Raw genomic sequence first — 27,910 nt, forward strand, 5'->3', positions numbered from 1 at the left:
GTAATTACTTTACTTTATTGCTAACCGTTAGCCATAGTAGTAGAAGTAATAGTTGGCGAGACAACTTCATGAAGACACGATGATGGAGATCATGGTGTCATGCCGGTGACGATGATGAACATGGCGCCCCGAAGATGGAGATCAAAAGGAGCAAAATGATATTGGCCATATCATGTCACTATTTGATTGCATGTGATGTTTATCATGTTTTACATCTTATTTGCTTAGAACGACGGTAGCATAAATAAGATGATCCCTCGCTAAAATTTCAAGAAAGTGTTCCCCCTAACTGTGCACCGTTGCGAAGGTTCGTTGTTCCGAAGCACCACGTGATGATCGGGTGTGATAGGTTCTAACGTTCGCATACAACGGGTGTAAGCCAGATTTACACACGCAATACACTTAGGTTGACTTGACGAGCCTAGCATGTACAGACATGGCCTCGGAACACAAGAGACCGAAAGGTCGAACATGAGTCGTATAGCAGATACGATCAACATGAAGATGTTCACCGATGATGACTAGTCCGTCTCACGTGATGATCGGACACGGCCTAGTTGACTCGGATCATGTATCACTTAGATGACTAGAGGGATGTCTGTCTGAGTGGGAGTTCATTAATAATTTGATTAGATGAACTTAATTATCATGAACTTAGTCTAAAAAACCTTTACAATATGTCTTGTAGATCAAATGGCCCACGCTAATGTTGCCCTCAACTTCAACGCGTTCCTAGAGAAAACCAAGCTGAAAGACGATGGTAGCAACTACACGGACTGGGTCCGTAACCTGAGGATTATCCTCATAGCTGCCAAGAAAGCATATGTCCTTGAAGCACCGCTAGGTGATGCACCTGTTTTCCCAGCAACTCAAGACGTTCTGAACGCCTGGCAGTCACGTAGTGATGATTACTCCCTGGTTCAGTGCGGCATGCTTTACAGCTTAGAACCGGGGCTCCAAAAGCGTTTTGAGCAGCACGGAGCATATGAGATGTTCCAAGAGCTGAAAATGGTTTTCCAAGCTCATGCCCGGGTCGAGAGATATGAAGTCTCCGACAAGTTCTACAGTTGTAAGATGGAGGAGAATAGTTCCGTCAGCGAACACATACTCAAAATGTCTGGGTTGCACAACCGCTTGTCTCAGCTGGGAGTTAATCTCCCGGATGACGCGGTCGTTGACAGAATCCTTCAGTCGCTCCCACCTAGCTACAAGAGCTTTGTGATGAACTTCAATATGCAGGGGATGGAAAAGACCATTCCTGAGGTATATTCAATGCTGAAATCAGCGGAGGTGGAGATCAAAAAGGAACATCAAGTGTTGATGGTGAATAAAACCACTAAGTTCAAGAAAGGCAAGGGTAAGAAGAACTTCAAGAAAGACGGCAAGGGAGTTGCCGCGCCCGGTAAGCAAGCTGCCGGGAAGAAGACAAAGAATGGACCCAAGCCTGAGACTGAGTGCTTTTATTGCAAGGGAAACGGTCACTGGAAGCGGAACTGCCCCAAGTACTTAGCGGATAAGAAGGCCGGCAATACCAAAGGTATATGTGATATACATGTTATAGATGTGTACCTAACCAGCGCTCGTAGTAGCTCCTGGGTATTTGATACCGGTGCGGTTGCTCATATTTGTAACTCAAAGCAGGAGCTGCGGAATAAGCGGAGACTGGCGAAGGACGAGGTGACGATGCGCGTCGGGAATGGTTCCAAGGTCGATGTGATCGCCGTCGGCACGCTACCTCTACATTTACCTACGGGACTAGTTTTAAACCTCAATAATTGTTATTTAGTGCCAGCTTTGAGCATGAACATTGTATCTGGATCTCGTTTAATGCGAGATGGCTACTCATTTAAATCCGAGAATAATGGTTGTTCTATTTATATGAGAGATATGTTTTATGGTCATGCCCCGCTGGTCAATGGTTTATTCTTAATGAATCTCGAACGTGATGTTACACATATTCATAGTGTGAATGCCAAGAAATGTAAGGTTGATAATGATAGTCCCACATACTTGTGGCACTGCCGCCTTGGTCACATTGGTGTCAAACGCATGAAGAAACTCCATGCAGATGGACTTTTGGAGTCTCTTGATTATGAATCATTTGACACGTGCGAACCATGCCTCATGGGCAAAATGACCAAGACTCCGTTCTCCGGAACAGTGGAGCGAGCAACCAACTTATTGGAAATCATACATACTGATGTGTGCGGTCCAATGAGCGTTGAGGCTCGCGGTGGCTATCGTTATGTTCTCACCCTCACTGATGACTTGAGTAGATATGGGTATGTCTACTTAATGAAACACAAGTCTGAGACCTTTGAAAAGTTCAAGGAATTTCAGAGTGAGGTTGAGAATCAACGTGACAGGAAAATAAAGTTCTTACGATCAGATCGTGGAGGGGAATATTTGAGTCACGAATTTGGCACACACTTAAGGAAATGTGGAATTGTTTCACAACTCACGCCGCCTGGAACACCTCAGCGTAATGGTGTGTCCGAACGTCGTAATCGCACTCTATTGGATATGGTGCGATCTATGATGTCTCTTACCGATCTACCGCTATCATTCTGGGGTTATGCTTTAGAGACTGCCGCATTCACTTTAAATAGGGCTCCGTCGAAATCCGTTGAGACGACACCGTATGAATTATGGTTTGGAAAGAAACCTAAGCTGTCGTTTCTTAAAGTTTGGGGATGCGATGCTTATGTCAAGAAACTTCAACCTGAAAAGCTCGAACCCAAGTCGGAAAAATGCGTCTTCATAGGATACCCTAAGGAAACCATTGGGTATACCTTCTACCTCAGATCCGAAGGCAAGATCTTCGTTGCCAAGAACGGGTCCTTTCTGGAGAAAGAGTTTCTCTCGAAAGAAGTAAGTGGGAGGAAAGTGGAACTTGATGAGATGACCCCTCTCGAACCAGAAAGTAGCGCAGCACAAGAAAATGTTTCTGTGGTGCCTGCACCGACTAGAGAGGAAGTTAATGATGACGATCATGATCAAGTTACCACTGAACTTCGTAGGTCCACAAGGACACGTTCCGCACCAGAGTGGTACGGCAACCCTGTCCTGGAAATCATGTTGTTGGACAACGGTGAACCTTCGAACTATGAAGAAGCAATGGCGGGTCCAGATTCCAACAAATGGCTTGAAGCCATGCAATCCGAGATAGGATCCATGTATGAAAACAAAGTATGGACTTTGACAGACTTGCCCGATGATCGGCGAGCGATAGAAAATAAATGGATCTTTAAGAAGAAGACGGACGCGGATGGAAATGTTACCATCTATAAAGCTCGACTTGTCGCTAAGGGTTATCGACAAGTTCAAGGAGTTGACTACGATGAGACCTTCTCACCCGTAGCGAAGCTGAAGTCCGTCCGAATCATGTTAGCAATTGCCGCATTCTACGATTATGAAATATGGCAAATGGACGTCAAAACGGCATTCCTTAACGGCTTCCTTAAGGAAGAATTGTATATGATGCAGCCGGAAGGTTTTGTCGATCCTAAGAATGCTGACAAAGTATGCAAGCTCCAGCGCTCAATCTATGGGCTGGTGCAGGCATCTCGGAGTTGGAACATTCGCTTTGATGAGATGATCAAAGCGTTTGGGTTTACGCAGACTTATGGAGAAGCCTGTGTTTACAAGAAAGTGAGTGGGAGCTCTGTAGCATTTCTCTTATTATATGTGGATGACATACTATTGATGGGAAATGATATAGAATTCTTGGAAAGTATAAAGGCCTACTTGAATAAGTGTTTTTCAATGAAGGACCTTGGAGAAGCTGCTTACATATTAGGCATCAAGATCTATAGAGATAGATCGAGACGCCTCATAGGTCTTTCACAAAGCACATACCTTGACAAGATATTGAAGAAGTTCAATATGGATCAGTCCAAGAAGGGGTTCTTGCCTGTATTGCAAGGTGTGAGATTGAGCACGGCTCAATGCCCGACCACGGCAGAAGATAGAGAAAAGATGAGTGTCGTCCCCTATGCCTCGGCCATAGGGTCTATTATGTATGCCATGCTGTGTACCAGACCTGATGTAAACCTTGCCGTAAGTTTGGTAGGAAGGTACCAAAGTAATCCCGGCATGGAACACTGGACAGCGGTCAAGAACATCCTGAAGTACCTGAAAAGGACTAAGGATATGTTTCTCGTTTATGGAGGTGACGAAGAGCTCGTCGTAAAGGGTTACGTCGATGCTAGCTTCGACACAGATCTGGATGACTCTAAGTCACAAACCGGATACGTGTATATTTTGAATGGTGGGGCAGTCAGCTGGTGCAGTTGCAAGCAAAGCGTCGTGGCGGGATCTACATGTGAAGCGGAGTACATGGCAGCCTCGGAGGCAGCACATGAAGCAATCTGGATGAAGGAGTTCATTGCCGACCTAGGAGTTATTCCCAATGCATCGGGGCCGATGACTCTCTTCTGTGACAACACTGGAGCTATTGCCCTTGCCAAGGAGCCCAGGTTTCACAAGAAGACCAGGCACATCAAGCGTCGCTTCAACTCCATTCGTGAAAATGTTCAAAATGGAGACATAGATATTTGTAAAGTGCATACGGATTTGAATGTCGCAGATCCGTTGACTAAACCTCTTCCACGAGCGAAACATGATCAACACCAGAACTCTATGGGTGTACGATTCATCACAATGTAACTAGATTATTGACTCTAGTGCAAGTGGGAGACTGTTGGAAATATGCCCTAGAGGCAATAATAAAATGGTTATTATTATATTTCCTTGTTCATGATAATTGTCTATTGTTCATGCTTTAATTGTGTTATCCGGAAATCGTAATACATGTGTGAATACATAGACCATAACATGTCCCTAGTGAGCCTCTAGTTGACTAGCTCGTTGATCAATAGATGGTTACGGTTTCCTGACCATGGACATTGGATGTCATTGATAACGGGATCACATCATTAGGAGAATGATGTGATGGACAAGACCCAATCCTAAGCATAGCACTAGATCGTGTAGTTCGTTTGCTAAAGCTTTTCTAATGTCAAGTATCATTTCCTTAGACCATGAGATCGTGCAACTCCCGGATACCGTAGGAATGCTTTGGGTGTACCAAACGTCACAACGTAACTGGGTGGCTATAAAGGTGCACTACAGGTATCTCCGAAAGTGTCTGTTGGGTTGGCTCGGATCGAGACTGGGATTTGTCACTCCGTATGACGGAGAGGTATCTCTGGGCCCACTCGGTATTGCATCATCATAATGAGCTCAATGTGACTAAGTAGTTAGTCACGGGATCATGCATTACGGAACGAGTAAAGTGACTTGCCGGTAACGAGATTGAACGAGGTATTGGGATACCGACGATCGAATCTCGGGCAAGTAAAGTACCGATTGACAAAGGGAATTGTATACGGGATTGCTTGAATCCTCGACATCGTGGTTCATCCGATGAGATCATCGTGGAACATGTGGGAGCCAACATGGGTATCCAGATCCCGCTGTTGGTTATTGGCTAGAGAGGTGTCTCGGTCATGTCTGCATGATTCCCGAACCCGTAGGGTCTACACACTTAAGGTTCGATGACGCTAGGGTTATAAGGAAGGTTTGTATGTGATTACCGAATGTTGTTCGGAGTCCCGGATGAGATCCCGGACGTCACGAGGAGTTCCGGAATGGTCCGGAGGTAAAGATTTATATATGGGAAGTCACCATACGGTCACCGGAAATATTCGGGGGTATACCGGTATTGTACCGGGACCACCGGAGGGGTTCCGGGGGTCCACCGGGAGGGTCCACCTGCCCCGGAGGGCCTTATGGGCTGTAGGTGGAAGGGAACCAGCCCTTAGTGGGCTGGGCGCCAACCCCCTAGGGCCCATGCGCCTAGGGTTTGGGGGGAACCCTAAAGGGGGGCGCCCCCCTTGCTTGGGGGGCAAGCTCCCTCCCCCCTTGGCCGCCGCCCCCCCTCTAGATCTCATCTAGAGGGGCCGGCCCCCTTCCCCTTCTCCCTATAAATAGAGGGGTGAGGGGAGGGCTGCAGCACCACATCCAAGGCGCAGCCCCTCCCCTCCCCAACACCTCTCCTCCTCCGCGTGTGCTTGGCGAAGCCCTGCCGGAGAACTATCACTCCACCACCACCACGCCGTCGTGCTGCTGTTGGAGCCTTCTTCCTCAACCTCTCCCTCCTCCTTGCTGGATCAAGGCGTGGGAGACGTCACCGCTCCGTACGTGTGTTGAACGCAGAGGTGCCGTCTGTTCGGCGCTTGGATCATCGGTGATTTGTATCACGACGAGTACGACTCCATCAACCCCGTTCTCTTGAACGCTTCCGCTCGCGATCTACAAGGGTATGTAGATGCACTCCTCCCCTCTCGTTGCTAGTAAACTCCATAGATTGATCTTGGTGATGCGTAGAAAATTTTAATTTCTGCTACGATCCCCAACAGCCCAGTCCCAAACTGCAAACATGAAAAAGAGTTAATCTCTCAAATAATCAAACAAAAACTCCCAATGGAGTCAAAAACTTTACTTTTATCGCTTGGGAACCGCCACTAGCGTGCTTAGCATGGAAGATGTTGATAACTGATGGTCATGAAGTAAATGAGAAGGGTGCATGTCTCAAAATATCATTTATCTCTGTTTTAAAAACTTGAGCTCTGGCACTTCTGCAAATCACTGCTTCCCTCTGTGAAGGGACTATCTATTTACTTTTATGTTGTGTCATCACCTTCTAAAACAAGCACCAGAAACTGAGAGAGCACAGTTGTCATGATTTATGCATTGTGTGTAGCTAATGTTGGGTGCATCATGACTGGATCTTTTCTACCATGAATTACAATGTTTAGTCACTACTTGAACTTTGGAGGTGCTCTGCATTTAATTTTTGCGGTCTCAGAAAGGGCTAGCGACATACCACTATTGTCATTTATATCATGGTTGTTTTGACAACGTGTTGCTGTTTGAGATATCTTATTATTGCTCGCTAGCTGATTATGTCATTGATATGAGTTAATATAATCTTTAACAGTTATTGTCGGCATGGTTAGTTATAATGTTGGCTGAAAACCTGGGTGATGTTTAAGCTTATTTATGCAAACAAGAGCAAAAGAGTTCGTAAAAGTTTTTCTTTTTCACTTTCAGTTTAGCAACTGAATTGCTTAAGGACAAGCAAAGGTTTAAGCTTGGGGGAGTTGATACGTCTCCAACGTATCAACTTTTCCTAACGCTTTTCCTCTTATTTTGGACTCTAATTTGCATGATTTTAATGAAACTAACCCCGGACTGACGCTGTTTTCAGCAGAACTACCATGGTGTTGTTTTTGTGCAAAAATAAAAGTTCTCGGAATGGAATGAAACTTTGCGAGGAATTTTTATTTGATAAATAAGAATTTCTGGAGCCAAGACCTACCGGAGAGGGGCCCCTGGGTGGGCACAACCCACCAGGGCACGCCCCCCTCTCCTGGCGCGCCTAGGTGGGTTGTCCCCACCTGGTGGCCCCGCATACCCTGAAACCGACGCTATAAAATCACATTATTCCAGAAAAAAATCAGGGAGAAAGAATTATCGCATTCCATGAGACGGAGCCGCCGCCGCCTCCTGTTCTTCATCGGGAGGCCAGATCTGGAGTCCGTTTGGGGCTTCGGAGATGGGGATATTCGTTCTTCATCATCATCAACCCTTCTCCATCACCAATTCCATGATGCTCCCCACCGGGAGTGAGTAATTCCTTCGTAGGCTTGCTGGTCGGTGAGGAGTTGGATGAGATTCATCATGTAATCGAGTTAGTTTTGTTAGGGCTTGATCCCTAGTATCCACTGTGTTCTTAGATTGATGTTGCTATGACTTTGCTATGATTAATGCTTGTCACTTTGGGCCCGGGTGCCATGAACTCAGATCTGAACCGTTTATGTTATCATCATTATATCCATGTTTTAGATCCGATCTTGCAAGTTATAGTCACCCACTATGTGTTATGATCCGGCAACCCCGGAGTGACAATAGTCGGGCCCACTCCCGGTGATGACCGTAGTTTGAGGAGTTCATGTATTCACTATGTGTTAATGCTTTGTTCCGGTTCTCTATTAAAAGGAGGCCTTAATATCCCTTAGTTTCCAATATGGACCCCGCTGCCACGGGAGGGTAAGACAAAAGATGTCATTCAAGTTCTTTCTATAAGCACGTATGACTATTTACAGAATACATGCCTACATTATATCGATGAACTGGAGCTAGTGTGGTATCGCCCTAGGTTATAACTGTCTCATGATGAATAGCATCCAACAAGTCACCGATCCAATGCCTAATAATTTATCTTATATTGTTTCTGCTAAGTTACTACTGCTATCATCACTGTTACACTTGCTACAAAATTACTGCTATCACTGTTACTGTTACGTTGCCACTGTTACTATTATCAAAACTATCAAACTACTTTGCTACTGATTACTTGCTGCAGATAATTAATCTCAGGTGTGGTTGAATTGACAAGTCAGCTGCTAATACCTTCAAATATTCCTTGGCTCCTCTTGTGTCGAATCTATAAATTTGGGTTGAATACTCTACCCTCGAAAACTGTTGCGATCCCCTATACTTGTGGGTTATCACAAATCTGCCGGGGATGGCGCCCGGTACCAATCCTGGTGATTACCTGGGCGACGATGTACATTTTGATACAATGGAGGTGGAAGTGTTCAGATACCAGTACGGGATGCCTCTCGTCAAAGATGTAAGTCCTCCTCTAACAACAATGATGCGAAGATTCCATCGATGGTACATGAAAACCTGCAACGAGTTTGGGAAGGATGCTTTGACAATGAGAATTAAAGATGACCATGACTTCATTGGACAAGAACTGATTACTGTTGATTTTGACGAGTTTTTCCAGTTCTACAATCAAAAGGCCCTCGACAAATCACTCGTGGCTTGCTACTGTCTGTAAGTACTACTTTCTGTAATTTAGTCTCTATATATAGCTCAGCTCTTTCATTGCATGTATATATAATTATCCTCACTATATTATGCAGATTGAAGATCGTCGAATGGAGAAAAGCACAAATCTATGACATTGGGTTCATCAACCCAAATGTCATACATGAATGGACGGTTAAACACAATGTCTCAGAAACCGAGGACAACTTGCTACAATCGTTGCTCAAAAATCAAAGCAAAGATAAAATACTTTCCTTGCAACTTCAAGTGAGTGTTACTGTCTTGTGCACATTCGGTTTCCCTTATTACTCGAGGTTATAGTAATGTAACTGGTGAGTTATGCATGTGTGCGCAGGTTCCACTTTATTCTCCTAGAGATTAAGCTTGAGCGGGGAGAAGTAACCGTCTTAGACTCGAGACGAAAAGATCCCCGGGAGTATGCGAACATGACTAAGATGCTCCAGAAGTAAGTTCAATCGATCATTATCGCACCATATCGGCAACTTTGTTCATTTCCTGATATCAAGTAATTATTTTCTTTATCTGGCAGGGTTTGGAAAGAGTTCACCGCAATTTCTCCGGGACTGCCGACCGAGCTGCGATTTAAACACCCGTAAGTAAGTACTACTACCTAGTTCCGCGCATCTCCCATTGATTCTAGCTAGTTTCATCAATACCATTTAGCATGCTTGCTTATCAGTTTAATTGACCTCTATTTCTCGTAAAGTGCTTGTGGCAGGAAGCCGGGAATGATTTCTGTGGATACTACGTTTGCGAGTTCATCTACAACGCGACGGCCTCTAATAAGTGGGGCTACTCTGAAAAACAATATGAAGTGCGTAAGCAAAAATATTCACAATTTTATTTTATTACCATCATTTGTGTTGAGTTTCATGTATTGACCCTCTTCTTCAATTTAGATCTGGCAGATGCGGGATGAACTCCTACCACATGATCACATAAAAGCAATTCAAGAGGAATTGGCGGGATTCTTTCTTGACCACGTCATCAATAAAGCCGGAGAATACCATGTGGCACTTGCCTTCAGGTGTTAAGGATTGTAAGAGATCTTATATTATATATATGTGTGTGTGTGTGTGTGTAGCTAGTAGCGTCGGATAGATATACGAAAACTTGTTGTTCGACCAATCTCTCGGAGAAGGAGGAGGTCGATCACTTCTCTCTGTATATGTTCATGACGATCTTGTGTACTTAATGATTTTCTTCATTTGCTTACTAGCTAGCGTGTCGCGAGTTCTCTCTATACGTATAGTACGTAGCGTCGACCAAGCACGGAGATAAGAGAGGTCAGTTCTCTCTATTAGCTAGCTAACATAATATATGAAACCCCTAAATTAACCCTCCAAAACCCCCACCCCCCCCCCCCTTCAAAATAAATAAAAACCCCAGCTCCTGAGCTGCTGACACATGGATGCTTACCAACCGGGACCAAAGGCCCTCCTGCCTGGGCTCGCCGCAGCGGCCACATGGAGCCCCAACTGTCCCGGTTCGTAAGCGAACCGGGACTAAAGGTATTGGGCTTTAATCCCGACCCTTTAGTCCCGGTTCCAGAACCGGGACAAATGGGCCTTTTTCTACTAGTGTAGTTTCAAAGATCTCGTCGCGAGGAATCCAACGATGAAAACGGTCTAGAATTTAGGGCCAGTTCTTTTGCTAGCTTCTAGAATAAGCTGAAATAAGCTACCCCTACCCAGCTTATTCTAGAAGTCCAACCAAAATTATTTTTTAGAAGCCTAATAGTTAAGACTTGACTAGTAGGCTTCTAAAAAAATTTGGTTCAGCTTCTAGAATAAGCTGGGTAGGGGCAAGCTTATTCTGGAAGCCCAAAAAAACCAACAAAAGAATTGGCCCTTAGTCGCACTGTTAAAGAGATAAAACATTTTGAATAAACGAATGTACGAAAAAAAGGAAAACTCACAGATCACGACAAATGGCGCACATGCAGTGCACCACTTGTCGCAACTGAGGAGATGAGAGTGACCTTTGCAAAGAGTATTAATTAGTTTTTTTTCTAGCTTTGATTCATCAAACCCAAATTCCCTAAAATCTGATGAAAAAAGTTGGCCCATAAACTCATATTTAGGCGAGCAACTTGAATGAATCTGGATTAGGGTTTCTCGTGCCGCTGCCAATTTAGGTCCCCTCGCCGCTGGCTTCCATCTTGGCGCTGAGAGGTGTGGGGACCACAGATCTTCAAGACCTCTATGTTCTTCGTCAACGTCCAGTGATCATCATATTTCCGTGAGAATAAATTTCCTCTCGTTCTTTTGGTAGTGCCATGAGGTTAGAGGGTTTTATGTCCTCGCAGATCCGATTATTCGGATCTGATGAGTTTATGTTGTTGTGTCAAGCTTTTTTTTGTTGGTTTGGTTCTTTGTGGAGTTGAGATATTCCATCGACACCATGGTGAAGATATAGTGATTCGACGGCCTGCACTTTTAGGGGATCATCTCCGGCCCAAATACGTTCATCGATCAAGGTTTCCCATCTTTTTGGATGGGCGACACAAGGCGCTCTCAAAAATCATTATTGGTAATGTTCGTGCAGGTGAAAGAGTGACAACATCGTTGCGTCAGCTCAATTGCAGCCTCTTTACCGAAGTCTTTGGAGTATTTTTTTAGTAGAGATTGATACCGCGAAGAAGGTGTTTTCGAGAGATTTCATTGTAATCCTTAATAGGAGTTATTTTGTATTTCTTTGATATTAGGTTCAAATCAGGGTACAATAAAGTTACAGGTGTTTAAAAAAAACGCTCGGCGAGAGCACGCAAATGAATCAACGGCGTGCGCTGCAGGACAAGAGCCGCCGCGTTGGCCATCTCATCCGAAGCTCAGAAGCATACAGCCCCAACTTGGGCGGTAAACGACGCGGGAGGAGCGGAGGCGAGCAGGCGACGGTGGCGACACAGCGGCACACACGTCGGCTGGCGGCCGCAGAACAAAAAAAGAGCACGCCAAGCTGCAGCAGTAGTACAAGAAAAGGCGAGGCTCGTTGCTCACTTCTCTATTGTGTCTGCATGCCGATAGCCGCTAAGCTCTTCTACTACCAGCGCCGCCGCCCGCCACCGCTTCCGGAGCCCACCGAGCCCCGCGGTCTCGACTCCTCCTCCGCCGCCCGCCGCCGGGTTCACCCCATTCGCTCCGCGCACCACAGGCCGGTGAGATGATCATTTCAATGGCGCCTCTGCGTCTCTGCCTCTGCGTGTTCCCCTTGCGATGCGTGTGCCCGACCCTCTGTCGCGACTCGGCAGTGGGTATGGAGGTTTTGCGGCGAGTTCCTGCGGTAGAAATTTGGAGATGCAGGCATGCAGCGTATACTCCTTTTTGGTATGTGTAATCTAGCTTGTCATAAGCGTGCCTTGTGTTCGATGAAATGCCACACCTGGTTGTTACGGGGTAGCGAGCAGGAGGACTGCAATTAGTTCTGCGTGTGTACAAAGAGACCCCGAACCACCGGTAACCCAAATATTACCTCCGTGGCTCCGTCCCAAATTACTTGTCTTAGATTTGTATAGACATGGATGTATCCGACACTAAAACCTAAGACAAGTAATTCAGGACGGAGGCAGTAGTATAATTGATTGAGGATGGTTTAATAGGCAATGGCTCCTCATGAGTGGACGTTATATGATATTATGAAGGACGAATTAGATTCCTGTCTTTTCAAAATGCAAATCGAGATTCCAAACGGCACATTCTCCTTGAATATTTTGGTTACTGCATAGTTTTCAGACAGAATGATGATCCCTCATCATGATTGGGTTACACAGTTTGATTCTCTAGAACAACCATTTTGGCAAGGGAACATAAGGTATATGCTCGCAAAAGAAAAAGGAGAGGCATAAATCATGTGCGGTGCTCCAAATCAACAATACTCTGAATTGACCACTTAAATTCTATGATTGCATTCAGGGTGACCCTACAAAGGTGTCATTTTACATTTCATACGGTGTTACCTATTTTTTTGTTTCTGTGATAGGGTTAATTTGTTTGGTCAGTCTGTTGGTTAATCCGAAGCTAGTCATGCACTCATGGTGTTAAATTAATGGTGCGAAAGGTGCCAAGGTGTCGTAAAACAATTTCGCAAAAAAAAAAAAGGTGTCGTAAAACAAGAGGTGCTCTTCATGTGTGTGGTGCTGCTTACTACTCCACTTACTGCTATGTGCCTTTCATGGGAAGCTGTTGCTCATGCTCCAATATTTAATGATCAGTGCATCTAGCATATATTTGATGTAACTAGCATTTAGCATGATCATCATAAGATATATTGGCCCTGTGGTGTCATTTTGGATCGCCTATCTTTTGTCAGTACAAGAATAGTAACAAGGGTAAAGTTCAAGTGTACATTTAGTTTAGTTACATTTTCTGATTTTCCGGAGTTTATGTGAGTCTGCTGAGCTGTGAGTATGTAACCTTTAGAATGCAGTGCACTGCAACTAATTGGAAAGATGTGCAGTTTATACTTCTGTGAGGAAAGTTCAGTTATCCTGTAAATGTTCCACAAAAGTTTTATGTTTGACCAGTAAACCCATAGGGGTGCTATGGATTGCAAACAATCATTTGTTGGCACTAAATGCTTCCGTTGCAGACCTTCTAGACATGCTTAGTGATTTTATGATTAGTCAATGTTTTTACATTCTTTCTCTCGCCTTTCTATGTAATTTGGTAAAAACTGCAGGATTAAATGGACATCTCTTTCTACAAATATGCAATATAGAAGTGCAAGAACACTTTCCAGATTAATTTTGTTTCCAGTACCAACTTTTGTGAAATATTGGACATCAGTAAGTATAAACTTCAGTGACTCTGGATTGTGGATTTCTCATCTGTCAATTTGTCTAACACAGGGCTATGAAGTTGTTCGAGGAAACCAGATAGAGCGAAGGGCGTCTAGCGGAAGCATAACGGAACCCACAAGGAACGTGCTCTTCAGCACAAGACACAGCGCCACCGCATCAAATGACCGACTTCCTGATGCGGTTCAGCAAGCCAAGGAGAGGCTTCATCAAAGGCTCCGAAGTGTAGACCTATTTTCAGGGAGAAGGTGCGCACCGGCATTTAACTCACAGTGCTCGCTCATCTTAAACACCGATCTATGCACTTCGATATTTCCTGTTCTGCATTGATCCTCAGTTCCCAGTTGTTGCAGGCAAACATCACCAGCCGTAGGAACCATTTGGGCCGGACCTGATCTTCCTTCTGAATGTGATATCTGCTCATCAGAGGATGGCTGGTTGGCCCACCGGACTATTCGCTTCAACTCCAGCGCCTCCCTGTCAGCCTACAAAGATAAACAGATCACAGCAGAGACGTTCAGCAACGCGGCGGTGGTAGCACCACACGACCTGAGGCCTGTCTCCAAACTAGGACAAGAAGCTCTCCAAGGAACAATCGACGGTGACGACGACGTGGAGTCCTCAGTGGACTGTTCGATATGCCTTGAAGGATGCCATGGTGCATCAGACGGGCTGATTCAGCTGCGCTGCAAGCACATCTTCCATTTGGCCTGCCTGGAGCAGTGGCTGCAGTCCCGCGCCGATTGTCCGTACTGCAGGGCCGGCGTCGTCCTATCCTACCACGGAAAGAGTGACCTGGAGTATTAGCAGGGCGTTGCGGCTTTTGTAAAAGAAAGAACACTCGAGTTGCTACTTGCTGTGTGCTTTTTGAGATGTTTGCTTCAGGATCAAGTTTTGCTGCAGAAGGCTTGAAACAGAGCTGGCCTCGCTGCATCTCCTAAGTCTGTAACTCAGATTCTGCAGTCCTCTGTGCACATGGTTCTGTTCTTTTTAACAGTGTTAGAGGCTGACTCGTCGTTCTAGTCTTCCAGACCAGGCCACGAGCTCACTCGCCCCAATCCTATTTGGTACGCGGCGCACACCCCCTCGTGCTTGCTAGACCAAATAAGCCGCCGGCCCATTTCTTCCTCCACTGTTTCTTTTTCGTTTTCTTTTTTTCATTTTACTTTTTTCCTTTTTTCTTTTTATTTTCATTTTCATGAACGTTTTTTTACAGATTCGTGTTTTTTTAAATTCATGCACTTTTTTCAAATTTGTGGAACTTATTTCTTTCAAATTCGGGAACTTTTTTTGTATTCATGAACGCCTTTTTGTTTTTTCATGAACTTTTTTCAAAACCATGAACTTTTTGTAGCAGTGAATTTTTTGCTTTTTAAGAAAAAATAAGTTTGTGAACTTCTTTCAATTTCATGAACTTTATTTATCGAATTCTTGAACTCCTTTCAAATTACCGTTTGTTTCAAAAATTGAAAAGACGTCGATCAACAGGCCTTACGGTTTGTTGTCAAGGTCAACCTTTCAAGTTTCAACAAACAAATCGAGCGAGCGTTGTTCTTTTTGATAGGCCGGTTCAATTGACCATGCGTGTTGCGCCAACAAGTTGAACTAGCGCTTAAGGCGCCGTACAGGTGAAATCACTAGTTGAGGAGTACTCGTTGCAAAGATCACTCCAACTCTCCATGTTGTGACAAGTGGCGCACATGCAGCGCGCCACTTGTCGCAACCTGGAAGTTTTTCCCTTTTTTCGTAAATCCATTTATTTAAAACGTTTTATCTCTCAAACTATGCGTCCAAATCTCAAACCGCTTTCACCGTTGGATTCCTCGCGTCGAGATCTTCAAAACTAGATCCCATGTTGATAGGTTTTGACGAACTTTTTTTTCACGGAAAAACCGGCAAAAACCGAACCAGGGGCACGGGTTTTTTCACTTTCCGAAAGAGACATGCCCGTGCTTCTCACGAAATCACAACTGTGCCTCTCACGGAAGCAAAACCGTGTCTCTCGCGGAACGAAAAAAAGAAGCGAAAACGCAATTTTTTTCGTTTTCGAGAGGCACGGCCGTGACTCTCGCGAAAACACAACCGTGCCTCTCGCAGAAACAAAACCGTGACTCTCACGGAAAAAAAACAGAAAATGCGTTTTTCCCTTTCCGAGAGGCACGACCATGACTCTCGCGAAAGCACACCCGTGCCTCTCTCGGAAGAAAAACCATGAATCTCACGAAAGGAAAAAAACAGAAAACATATTTTTTTTGTTTCCGAGAGGCACGGCCGTGACTCTCGCGAAAGCACAACCATGCCTCTCGCGGAAGCAAAACCGTGCCTCTCGTGAAAGGGAAAAAAACGTGTTTTTTTGCGCAAATTTTTTTTCGCAAATTTATTTGTGTTGAAAAGCTAAGGAAGACCGGTGAAAAACCAAAACGCCGAAAAAACCTAAAAAACATTTAAATAGCCGAAAACGCGTGCGGAAAAATAAATAAAATAAAATCCGGAGGGAGCACCCAGAGCGCGACATATGGCGAATGGCCGAGAGCGCCAAGTGGCGCTGATCGTTGCGAGACTCCCAAAGGAGCGCTCGTTAACTAGTGGTTCCCCCGTATAGGAGCTATCCCGCTCACTCGAGATCGAGGGGTCACCTGACGAGAGGTCCTATCTGCCGCTCTCTGCGGTAGAATGTCGAGCAAACGCACAGGCTAGCCACAAATGGAAAGTACAGCGCTTGCACATGCGAGGAACGAAAAATACAGCCACACGCTTCAAACAAGTATGGCTAGCAAGTTGAGCTACAGACCGACTCGATTGATAATGCAGGGCAAAAGTCTTAAGAACCAAACTCAACCCACATCCGAACGTTTTAATAAATTTGTACGCAAACCGTTCTTTTGAGAAAAAAAAAGTGAAGGCCGTCCGAAACAGCGAACACTTTTCAAAATTTTGAATAAAAACTCAAATATTTCAAAACATGCAAGCAATTTTTGGAAAACCGGAACATTTTTAAAATACCCCCAGAAATAGAAAGCAAGAACGTTTTTTTGGAAAACCAGAACATTTTTCTAATTTCAAATCAATTTTTTGATACAAGAACATTTCTTAAAACTCCTGAACAAAATTTCAAAACATGAACAATTTTTAAATTTGTGCACATCTTTTAAAACTCCTGAACAAAAGTAAAAACGTGAACATTTTTTGGAATTTTCGAACAACTTTTTAAATGAAAACATTTATTGAAACTCCCAACAAAATTTGAAAACATGAACATTTTTTTGAAATTGGTGAACAAATTTTGAAATGGGAAGATTTTTTAAACTCCCAAACAAAATTTAAAAACGTGATTTTTTTAACTTATGCATATTTTTTGAAAAGTGAACATTTTTTGTAATATGCGATCATTTTATAGAAAATGAAGAATATTTTTCTAATTTGTGGATAAAAATTACTAAAAAACATGTTTTGACATTCTGAACATTTTCCAAAATTTTAAAAAAATTTGAAAATCTGAAAAACAAACAGGAAATAGAAAGGAAGAAAAAAGGAATTGTAAAATGAAATAAAGAAACAGAAAAACAAAGAAAGAAAAAACGAAAAAAATAAAAGAAACAGAAAAGAAAAAAGAAAAAATAAACAGAAGAAACCAGTGTAAACTGGTTCAAGGACCTTCTGGAAGGTTCCCAAAACCGGCAGGAACCTTCCAGAATGTACCCAAAACCGATACTGTAGCGCGTGCGCAATCTCGTAGTTGGCCCGGCCCGTCTTGATCGCTAGGTCGCTCGCCTCTGTGCGAAACGGCGACAACTTGACGCAATGAGCGTCCGGGGAGCCCCTAGTCGGCGCCGCCGTTTGACAATTTGGCGCCTGCACGTTTCTTGATTGGGCCGTTATCGAATCTGGCCCATTACCTGCTGATAAAGGAAAACGTGAAAAAGAATGGTGCGAGAGCTGGGGTTCGAACTACCCACCTCAGGTCTACACGCTAACGCAGCAACCAGCGGACCAGCTCGTCTAGGTGTTCCCTAATAGAAAACAGATCTAGTTATTGTTTAATAAAACGTCTACGGAAATTTAAAAATTAGTTGAAAATTTCAACAGTTTTGAAAAAAGTTCATCATTTTTTAAGAAAAATTCACATAAAATTGCAAAAAAAATTATCGATTTTAAGAAAAGTTCACAATTTTTTTTAAAGAAGTTCATAGATTTTGAAAAAAAGTTCATCTAATTTGAAAAAAGTTCGTCAAAATTGGAAAAAAGTTGATCAATTTGAAAAAATAGTTCATCGAGTTTGACAAATAGTTCATCAATTTTTTAAAAAAAATCACAAATTTAACAGGAAAATTTCATCAATCATGAAAAAAGTTCATCAAATTTTAAGAAATGATCATCGGATTTGGATAAAGGTCATTGAATTTGGAAAAAGTTCATCGAATTTGAAAAACAAGTCATCAAGTTTTTGAAAAAAAGTTCATCGAACCAGGAAGAAGAAAATAGAAAAAAGGAAAAAAGGAAAGGAAAAGTTGAAGTAAGATAAGAAAGGGAAAGATGGAAAATAAGCCAGGAGGTTGTGTGGCTGGGTGGTTGGTGCATTGCGCCTCGAAACAGCGTGTCTCCGGTTCGAGTCCCCAGTCCCTCATTTCTTTTGCGTTTTACGAAACGGAAGAAAAAAAGCTACAGATTGGAACAGATAAATGGGCCAGCCCAGCTAACACCGCCGCAGGCGCCGGTTAGGAAAATTGGCCCTTAACCGGCGCCGAATAGGGTTTGCCGAGCGTCCGTTAGGAAATTCCTCACCTGACTTCCCACGAGTTGGGCCCTTCACAGGTTAAGTTCACTGGGCTTGGGCTCTCTTCACGTATGATGCAAATCAGCTTTTTTTTTTGCGAGATGACGCAAGTCAGCTTTAGGCCCCGCTTGTATGGGTTGTGGCTGCAACGAAACTGGCATTGGTGAGAAGATGGTGTGTTACGGATTTGCGACGTGGCTTAAATACCGCGAGTGTTTTGATGAAATAAATACATTAGGAGTTTTGAGATAGCACATGTGGTACCTCTAGAGTGGTGTAATCACTAAAAGCTAATCGCATGTTTTTTTTTGTAGGGAAAAAAATGGAATTTATATTACTCAAGCATGTCAGCCCTGCAAAGATTTGTATTACTCAAGAATGTCAGCCCTGCAAAGTTCAGGGATGTTTACAGAACCAGAACCGATCCATACCACTGTTCTACCTTCTAATCGCATGCTTTAATGCTAATTGGATGGTAAATGGCTGAGATGGAAGTTAACTAGTACTTGTTGTTATAGATGCTACTGCAAGTAATAGTTTATCAAATGTTCATGAATTTGAATAATTAACTTACTTGAAACTTTTGCTTGTTGAAAATCTTCTAAAAAAGAGTGAATTCAAGCCTCCCCTATTTTTTCTGTTTTAACACTAATTACCGCATAGTTTCATCCATTATACTCCTTTTTAGCAAAATTGATGCCAAATTTTACCCTATTAAATTTTTGATGGTGTTCTGCTCGATGGGTCACATGTCTGTGTTGCGTTCCACCTTCGCCGGTTTCTTCCAAATGAATTTTCTCCACGACAAACTCCGACCATCCCCACCTGATCTTCTCAACTCAAAGTGGAGTTACTTGACTCCAACGAGCTTCTCAGCTCAGCGATCCTCCGGAGCCCTATGAGTTTCTTACTTCGGACGAGCTTCTCAGCTCTGGGCCGATGGTTATCGAGTTATGAAAGGTTCTTAGTTATAGCTCGGCGACACACAAGCCAGGGAAAGAGGAGACCAAGGAGGACGAGGGGCTACATGGGTGAGCACAATGACAAGTTTCGCGCAAATAAACAAAAGAATAGCCGATTACGGGTATAGACATATACCACTTGATTATAAGAGGGGGAACTCGAGAAACTAGCCCGAGGCAGCTTCTCCTCAACACCCAATTTTTGTGAAGGAAAGTGGTCGTGAGCAAACCCGAGAGAACCTACTAGTTCTTTTCGACTTCACTTGCAATTGTTGGGGAACGTAGCAGAAATTCAAAATTTTCTACGCATCACCAAGATCAATCTATGGAGTAATCTAGCAACGAGGGGAAGGGGAGTGCATCTACATACCCTTGTAGATCGCGAGCGGAAGCGTTCAAGAGAACGGGGTTAATGGAGTCGTACTCATCGTGATCCAAATCACCGATGATCCTAGCGCCGAACGGACGGCACCTCCGCGTTCCACACACGTACGGAGCAGCGACGTCTCCTCCTTCTTGATCCAGCAAGGGGGGAGGAGAGGTTAATGGAGATCCAGCAGCACGACGGCGTGGTGGTGGAAGTAGCAGGGATCCCGGTAGGGCTTCGCCAAGCACTAACGGGAGGGAGAGGTGTCACGGGAGGGAGAGGTGTCACGGGAGGGAGAGGGAGGCGCCAGGGGCTTAGGTATTGCTGCCCTCCCTTCCCCCCACTATATATAGGGCCAAGGGAGAGGGGGGGCGCAGCCTTGGCCCTTCCTCCAAGGAAGGGTGCGGCCAGGGAGGAGTCCTTCCCCCCCAAGGCACCTCGGAGGTGCCTTCCCCCTTTAGGACTCTCCATTTATCTTATCTCTTGGCGCATGGGCCTCTTGGGGCTGGTTCCCTTGGCCCATATGGGCCAAGGCGCACCCCCTACAGCCCATGTGGCCCCCCGGGGCTGGTGGACCCCCGGACCCCTTTCGGCACTCCCGGTACAATACCGATAAAGTGCGAAACTTTTCCGGCGACCAAAATAAGACTTCCCATATATAAATCTTTACCTCCGGACCATTCCGGAACTCCTCGTGACGTCCGGGATCTCATCCGGGACTCCGAACAATTTTCGGGTTACCGCATACTAATATCTCTATAACCCTAGCGTCGCCGAACCTTAAGTGTGTAGACCCTACGGGTTCGGGAGACATGCAGACATGACCGAGACACCTCTCTAGCCAATAACCAACAGCGGGATCTGGATACCCATGTTGGCTCCCACATGTTCCACGATGATCTCATCGGATGAACCACGATGTCGAGGATTCAATCAATCCCGTATACAATTCCCTTTGTCCATCGGTATGTTACTTGCCCGAGATTCGATCGTCGGTATCCCGATACCTTGTTCAATCTCATTAGCGGCAAGTCTCTTTACTCGTTCTGTAACACATCATCCCGTGATCAACTCCTTGGTCACATTGTGCACATTATGATGATGTCCTACCGAGTGGGCCCAGAGATACCTCTCCGTTTACACGGAGTGACAAATCCCAGTCTCGATTCGTGCCAACCCAACAGACACTTTCGGAGATACCTGTAGTGCACCTTTATAGCCACCCAGTTACGTTGTGACGTTTGGTACACCCAAAGCATTCCTACGGTATCCGGGAGTTGCACAATCTCATGGTCTAAGGAAATGATACTTGACATTAGAAAAGCTCTGAGCAAACGAACTACACGATCTTGTGCTAGGCTTAGGATTGGGTCTTGTCCATCACATCATTCTCCTAATGATGTGATCCCGTTATCAACGACATCCAATGTCCATGGTCAGGAAACCGTAACCATCTATTGATCAACGAGCTAGTCAACTAGAGGCTTACTAGGGACATGGTGTTGTCTATGTATCCACACATGTATCTGAGTTTCCTATCAATACAATTCTAGCATGGATAATAAACGATTATCATGAACAAGGAAATATAATAATAACCAATTTATTATTGCCTCTAGGGCATATTTCCAACAGCAATAACGTAGGAGCTGGAAAACACTAGCCCTATGTAAAAGCCAAACGAAACAAACAGTCATGTATATTTGACCATTATAGTCTGGCATGGGAATTGTGGAACCTGGGTGCAAATAAACACTTACATCCGGGAACACCAATTTTTTAAGTAATTTGGAGGTAATTTTTCCGCCAAGAAGACCACAGATGTCGTTTCTTCGTGAAACTTCATACCATAATTGTTACAAAAAAACATAATTGTTTGATTTTGTTGCTATTTTTTAGATTTTATTATCCATTCTGACGCATGTGCTTTTGCATTAAAGCATGCATGGGGTATCTTATTTATTGAAGCATTTGGTGTTGCCTGTGTACCCGGTCATTGCTTTAGAAGCAATAAACAAATACAAATTTTTGTTAGGATGTACAAATATTTACCATTGTATAAATTTTAAATTCAACTTTAAAAATACGTATCTAGAAAGAAAAAATAAATAAATCAAGATATGAAAGTAACTAATGCAAACTGGGCCTTCAATTTGGCCCATTTTCTTTATCATCATTGATTTCGGTTTTTTTTCTCATCCTATGTTTTGAATGTGGATCTGTGAATTTGTGGTATGCTAGATTATTTTTACTACTACCTCAACATTTCTTTTTCAGTATTACTCAACATTCAAAAATAAGAATTTTTAAACTGGGTGCATTGGATACTTAAGTATACACGTCAATATAGACATCCTTAAAACTCTATATAGAATATTTTACTGTGCTTCTGTATTAGGGAACAAACGTTCCTTATTTTTTACCACTGAAGTAAGTATACATCAAAAGTTATTTACAAAATATATCATCGGGCTTCTATATTTGGGGAACAAGCATGGAGATGGAGTATCTGCTCGTGATTCAAATGCTTTTATACATACGTACAAATTTTGGTGAAGAGAAAACATTCGTAAATGCTCTAAAAATAACAAACAAAATCGATGCTCCGCTCCAAAAAGACTGTATTTGAAAGACTTCGGAGCAATGGATTTTTTTTTCCAGAGCATTAGGAATGTTGTTTCTTCACAAAAAATTTCAAAATGTAGAAAACCCGTCATTGTTTGTTGCCAAAAGGATTCGTTTTTTAAACAAGTGTTCATTTTTGTTTCGGGAGTTGCAAACAAACTATCATCATCCCTGGCCGGTGTATTTCACTAAAAAAATTGATGGATGTCTGACGAATCGGCACCACCACCAGATTTTGCAGGGCAGTCTGCCACACAACGGAGTTACACAGACAAGAAGCGAAGAGCAGCAGCAGGGCCTGTGCCTGCTGCCACCAGCATTGGATGCTGGCAACATGGCAGGCTACCACGCGCACCACCGTCCATTTCGTAAAGCGGCGACGGGAACCGATGGTCTCTTTCCTCCCCGTCGGCCGGTTCTGTTGCGAAGCTGCTCCGCTGTCGCCCGTCCCCTCCTCTCCTCTCCTCTGCTAATCATTCTCTCGGCGCATGTCAGCCGCCGATCTCTCTCGTCGCTTGGTTAAGCAGCACGCCGGTAGCGAGCGCGTCCATCATCATGCCTCACATCTGCACGTCTCCCATCATGCTAAGAGCAACTCTAGCAGACCCTGCAAAAATACGATCCGCAAAACGCGTTTGCGGTTTGACGAAGATCGCGTTTGCGGGTCAAAAACATGCGCGGCCGAACAGAATCCGTATCTAAACCTGCATAATTTGAAAAAATACTTTTGCGGGAGAAATTGCAAACATACTACATAGTTCATCACATGATCAACAAACTACAAGCATAGCTATACGACATACTATATTAAACTAGTGCAAGCACGCACCTCTGAAACAATCAATCACCCTCAGTTACCCCCTGTTAGGGCTTAACAAAAACAGCAGCTTTTCAGCGACACCTGCTAGCTACTCTAGTTGCCGCCCGTGTACTTCACAGACAGGACTCTGCTCCGCCCAGCCCACACCCCAGTTGCAGTGGGTGTTTCTGCTCTACGGTTGAGCTTTTGCTTCAGCTCCAATTTTCAGGCGCCAGCACCAGTGAATTTTTAGATGAACAAAGCAAATCTCCATTTCTTTTCGAGTAATAATCTCCATTTGTCTGTGCTGGTGTATATATATGACTAGGGTTTCAGAAGCCAACAAATTAGTACTGTAATACATTGAAAATGTACTGGTGTACTCCTATTTACTGGCCTCGCTTGCAAGATTAGCAGCACGCGACGCAGGCACGCAAACAATACAATGATTGCATGTTACTGTTCCAAGTTGTCTGTTAGGAAAGGATTGTTAGAAATAATAACGCGATCGTACTCCTGTAGTCTCCTGCGTGGATGATAACATCTGTGTGGTCCTTAAGAACATATCAAATGGTCCATAAAGCTGCAAAAACGGTAGATCGATATTATCATATAGGTTATCAGCACCGCCTGCGATTGATCGATAGTACAATATTTTCCTCACCTCCGTTTTTGGTAACGTAGGTCCAGTTGAGACGAGCCAGTGATGTGCTACCGTGTGTGTGTGGAGAGGAGGAGGAGGTGCACAAGGAAAGGAACATCAATCATTTGGCCTGCTCTCCTTGCTGCTGCTCATGGCAGTGGTAGCATAGCATGGACAGTGAGTGGCAGTAGGCTTCTCCTGCTTGCTTTGCTAATCCTAGCATAGCAACCTTTTGTGTGTGTATGAACACAGTAGCTGGCTAGGCGCCATTGTCAAAGTTGCTAGCCTAGCTTGCGGCTGTGATGAGGCTGTGGCTGCACTGCTACACATGATAATGGCATCTCTAACTGGCTTTGCTCCATTCCATTCCACACTTAGCAGTACGGGCGACTTCTACCTGTCGATTTGAGGTACCAGAGAGTATGGAATCCAGTGCAATTCCAGCTTAGGTTCATTTGCAGCTTCTCCTTTCGTTTTGGAAAGTTGAAGAACAAACATATCTCCAGAATGCCAGGGCTCAAAACTTGTGCACCAGAGGCTGCACAGACACCCACCGTAGGCAACAGAAGAGCGTCTACGGAACGGACAATAAACAAGTCTGAACCTCCAAACCATACTACTGCTCCTCAAGTGGACTTGAGAATATTACTAAAGACAAGAATTTGACCTTGGAGGATCGGCGTCTGAGTTGCAAGTTCCCAATAGGCGACGCTACTAAAGACAGTGGACTTGAGAATATTACTATCTCTTCACCTCAGACATTGGTCCCTTCTTCCCAGGAAGAACACACAGCCCCAAGAGTAAATATATCACAACTCCTCACAACAAGAAAGAAAGGAGTGCTCATTAATGCCAAGGGAAAGGTGGCAGCAGCACGGTGAGTGAAGCCTCGGTCTTCACTCTTCAGGGATGGAGCACACCGAAAGAAAAATAAAGGCTCACAAAGCTCATCAGTGCTGCTCAGGAGTACAGATTATAAAAGGGGTAAATCACCCTGTGTCATCAGGGTAACACGCTTTGACAGCGGCACCTGGGCCAGGGGTGGAATGGAAGGAGCACATGGGGGCCATGCTAATCATGGCAGTAAATGAATCATCACTACCCCCTCCAACACACTGACAGGCCAAAGTAAAATGCAAGCGGCCCAAAAAGGCACATTGATGCCACATTGCTGCCGTTCAACATCTCCAGGAAAAGCTGAAATCATTCCCGGGGGTGCGCTGTGGTGTGCAAAACAGGGACATCACAAGACGCTTCACTCATTAGATGTTTTGGATTACAAAGGAAACAAACAAGCTTCTGTTAATGAGTACAACAACCTTCATCTCAGGAAAAATAACAGAGATGCGAAGGAAGAACTATGGAAAAACCTACTAGAGGTACTAACAGCCGTTCAGAAGAGGTTACGCTTCTCTGACATGGTTAGCTTCACCAGGAACCATCACCAAGCACAGCAAACTGAACTGAGCAGCCAATTTGGATGTAATGCCACTGATCAATTAGTATTTGCTAAAGGGGAGCAAACAGCGCCACCACGATGACCTTTCTCAGGTAGAGTAGTTGGAATGGGGAACGCACCAAGTCTTCCACATGATACTGACAAAAAAGCCTGAAATAGCAAACAAGGTTACCTACTACCGCTCCCCCTTGAAGAGATTAGAAACGATTCTTCACACCATGTGAATGCCTCATGCTGCTTCCTTCCTGTACACAGAGGTCATTTGGAATTTCCAAAATCGAAATCCCCCGTCGACCTGTTTCTCTCCTACACTACTCATCAGTCAGTTGCAATGAAACGAAGCAAGTACCAATGGCCTGAAAATCAATTTCGATTTTCAGGTATGCGTTCCCCTCCATGCTAGCTCGCCACCATCCGTCTTCTCCAGCGCAGCAACTTTGGCACGGTGACCAGGGGGAGGACCAAACTTGTTCTTCTCACCACCATGAGGGAGCTCGACAGTCTCACTTACAGATCCAGACTTGATATCGGTGGGTGGGATGAAGCAATCCATGGACAGGCCAGGTACATTGAACGCAACCTCCTCGATGCTCCACGCCTCCTCCATCCGAGTCTTGGTGTGGCTCATGGCCACCTCGCCGAAGCGGAACAGGGTCACGGCCGAGCGCCCGGAGTGCGCAATCATGATGCCATCCACCGGCCGGTAGTCCTCGATGAATGAGTTGATGGTGGTCTCCCAGTAGACCGCATCCCCACCGGTTGTTGACTGAATCCGCGTCAGGTGTGAGTCCTCGATGTGGACGAGGAGGCCGGTCCTCTGGCTGAAGTACCCGAACATGACATGCCTGATGATCTCTGCGAGGCCCTCGGTGCGTGCCTTGAGGGTCTCCGGGTCAGTGCACAGCTTCAGGATGAAGCAATCCTCCCCGTTCACCTTCCTCTCCCCGATGCACCGTGCGCCGGCAAACATGCTTGCTGCAGTCAGTGGATCCAAGCCCTATAGAAAGACATTGATCGAAACATTTGAGTAAAAGTGCCAAGATGTTTCCATGGCTGTATGGGCACATACAATGGCATATACTAGGCGTGGGCTGGGCAGTGCAATTATACCTGCAGAGCACGGCGGAGGGGGCGGACCGGGCCTTTGGCGGAATGGGAGCCGAGCCACGGGGTGTGGCGCCACACAAGCTTGCCATTGCAGCCGGCATGCACCTTGCTCCCACCGACAGCCAGCTCGATGTACCACTTCTCAGGAGCCATCTGCCACAGCACGAAGCGGCCCGGCTCGGCGCAGCGAGCCGCATTGCGGTTCTTGACCAGGCGGCCGGCGTTCTCAAACTCAGTGGCCACCATGCGCACCTTGCCCATGGCGTAGGAGTTGCGCACGGAGGCGAGGAGCTTGTGCCCACCGGAGGCCGCCAGGTACTGCTGCAGAATGTACTGCGCCGACGAGGTCTCCTGTGTAAACAAAAAGCTCGTAACAGTAAATAACCATGTTTACTACTGGACATATATGATTTTCTCCCTGAATCAAACAGCTTGGTGACGAAATTTCGCACATCTTTATCGTAAGGAACAAACAGCATCGCTAGACAACAAATGCAGCAGACATCAGTGAAGAAGATAAGGAGCATTTTTTTACAGCACTGTAATTACGAGTAAATACTACGTTTTTACAGTATGCAGGACCATGAATTGAAGAATTAGCAGAGCGCAGACGCAGACATTTGAGAAGAGATTTGACTGGAGCATTTCGTCGAACACGCGACGCGGCTCGACCAAATCTAGAGCTAGGAAAGGCGGGAAAGACACCAAGACGGCGGCATGAAGAAGAAGAGGAAGGAGAAGAAGCGCTTACGATGGGGGTGTCCTTAATGCTGAGGTGCGGGAGCGGCTCGGCGGCGCAGACGTGCACGGGCGCGAGCGGCGCGCCCATGACGCCGAGGAGGAGGCGGAGGTCGTTGCGGGCGGCGCCGGCGCCGGCCGCCGCGGCGGCGACGGAGGACGGCGTGCGCGCGAGCTGGCCGCGCACCCAGCGGCCCCAGCCCTCCCTCCTGGCGCCGGCGCCGACGCCGTCGCCGGACTCCGGATCGGGCCCCTCCATGAGCGGCGCCAGCATCTCTCCACCCCCCACCGGGCCGGAGAACCTGAGCGCGGCGGCGTCGAGGTCGGCCGACTCGGACCTCCGGCGCGCCCTCGCCGGCGACAGCCCGCGCGCCACCTCCTGCTTGAGCGCCGCGAAGAAGCCCTGCGTCCTCTCCATGGACAGTGAGCGTGGGCTGTGGTCTGCTGTGTGTGCTGCTGCTGCCGGGGGTGTGTGCGTGGTGGTTTGCGAATTTATACGGAGGTGTGGGGCCGGCTGGCAGGGGAAATGGTGGGGCCCGCTGGCAGGGGACGGAATGCAAGCTGGACCGACCGGTCCGTGCCCCCGGCCGGGCCACGGTGGCGGTGAGTCGTGACGCTCCGGCGCCGGCGGCTCCGGCCCGGTTCACATTTAGTAGTGGCGTGACGACCGGACGGGCATACATACGGCCATACGGGGACGGATGGGCGCTGCGTGC

The 27,910-nt window shown here is 45.5% G+C and overlaps 2 protein-coding genes across 5 annotated transcripts; one reads left to right on the forward strand and one right to left on the reverse strand.

Moving 5' to 3' along the window:
* The first annotated feature begins 11,751 nt into the window (after nt 1-11,751).
* Nucleotides 11,752-14,661, forward strand: LOC123096125 (probable E3 ubiquitin-protein ligase RHY1A). Of its 4 annotated transcripts, none has more exons than XM_044517748.1 (3): nt 11,752-12,251; nt 13,772-13,968; nt 14,065-14,661. In XM_044517748.1, the coding sequence occupies exons 1-3, from the start codon at nt 12,141-12,143 to the stop codon at nt 14,525-14,527; spliced, it is 771 nt and encodes a 256-aa protein (XP_044373683.1). In that variant the 5' UTR covers nt 11,752-12,140; the 3' UTR covers nt 14,528-14,661. The 4 variants fall into 4 exon arrangements, with proteins under 4 accessions (XP_044373683.1, XP_044373681.1, XP_044373684.1 ...); XM_044517746.1 differs by having other exon boundaries at nt 11,759-12,082; XM_044517749.1 differs by having other exon boundaries at nt 11,762-12,251; nt 14,074-14,661.
* Nucleotides 14,662-25,118: 10,457 nt separating this feature from the next.
* On the reverse strand, nt 25,119-27,667 carry LOC123096126 (uncharacterized). Its single transcript, XM_044517750.1, has 3 exons — nt 27,208-27,667; nt 26,460-26,807; nt 25,119-26,346 (listed from the first exon to the last, which is right to left on the reverse strand). Exons 1-3 carry the CDS (start codon nt 27,610-27,612, stop codon nt 25,726-25,728), a joined length of 1,374 nt encoding a protein of 457 aa, XP_044373685.1. The 5' UTR covers nt 27,613-27,667; the 3' UTR covers nt 25,119-25,725.
* Between the last annotated feature and the right edge of the window lie 243 nt (nt 27,668-27,910).

Source organism: Triticum aestivum, chromosome 4D (genome assembly GCF_018294505.1).
Source record: "Triticum aestivum cultivar Chinese Spring chromosome 4D, IWGSC CS RefSeq v2.1, whole genome shotgun sequence".
Taxonomy (NCBI): Eukaryota; Viridiplantae; Streptophyta; class Magnoliopsida; order Poales; family Poaceae; genus Triticum; species Triticum aestivum.

What these genes read in the sequence shown, in the direction of transcription:
- LOC123096126 (XM_044517750.1), bottom strand. Translation starts at nt 27,612, where the DNA reads ATGGAGAGGACGCAGGGCTTCTTCGCGGCGCTCAAGCAGGAGGTGGCG. An exon ending in GCATTAAGGACACCCCCATC is followed by an intron (nt 26,808 to 27,207) that starts GTAAGCGCTTCT and finishes TTGTTTACACAG; the next exon opens with GAGACCTCGTCGGCGCAGTA. An exon ending in CCCTCCGCCGTGCTCTGCAG is followed by an intron (nt 26,347 to 26,459) that starts GTATAATTGCAC and finishes GTCTTTCTATAG; the next exon opens with GGCTTGGATCCACTGACTGC.
- LOC123096125 (XM_044517746.1), top strand. Translation starts at nt 11,942, where the DNA reads ATGCCGATAGCCGCTAAGCTCTTCTACTACCAGCGCCGCCGCCCGCCA. An exon ending in GCTCCGCGCACCACAGGCCG is followed by an intron (nt 12,083 to 13,771) that starts GTGAGATGATCA and finishes TGTCTAACACAG; the next exon opens with GGCTATGAAGTTGTTCGAGG. An exon ending in GACCTATTTTCAGGGAGAAG is followed by an intron (nt 13,969 to 14,064) that starts GTGCGCACCGGC and finishes CTCAGTTCCCAG; the next exon opens with TTGTTGCAGGCAAACATCAC.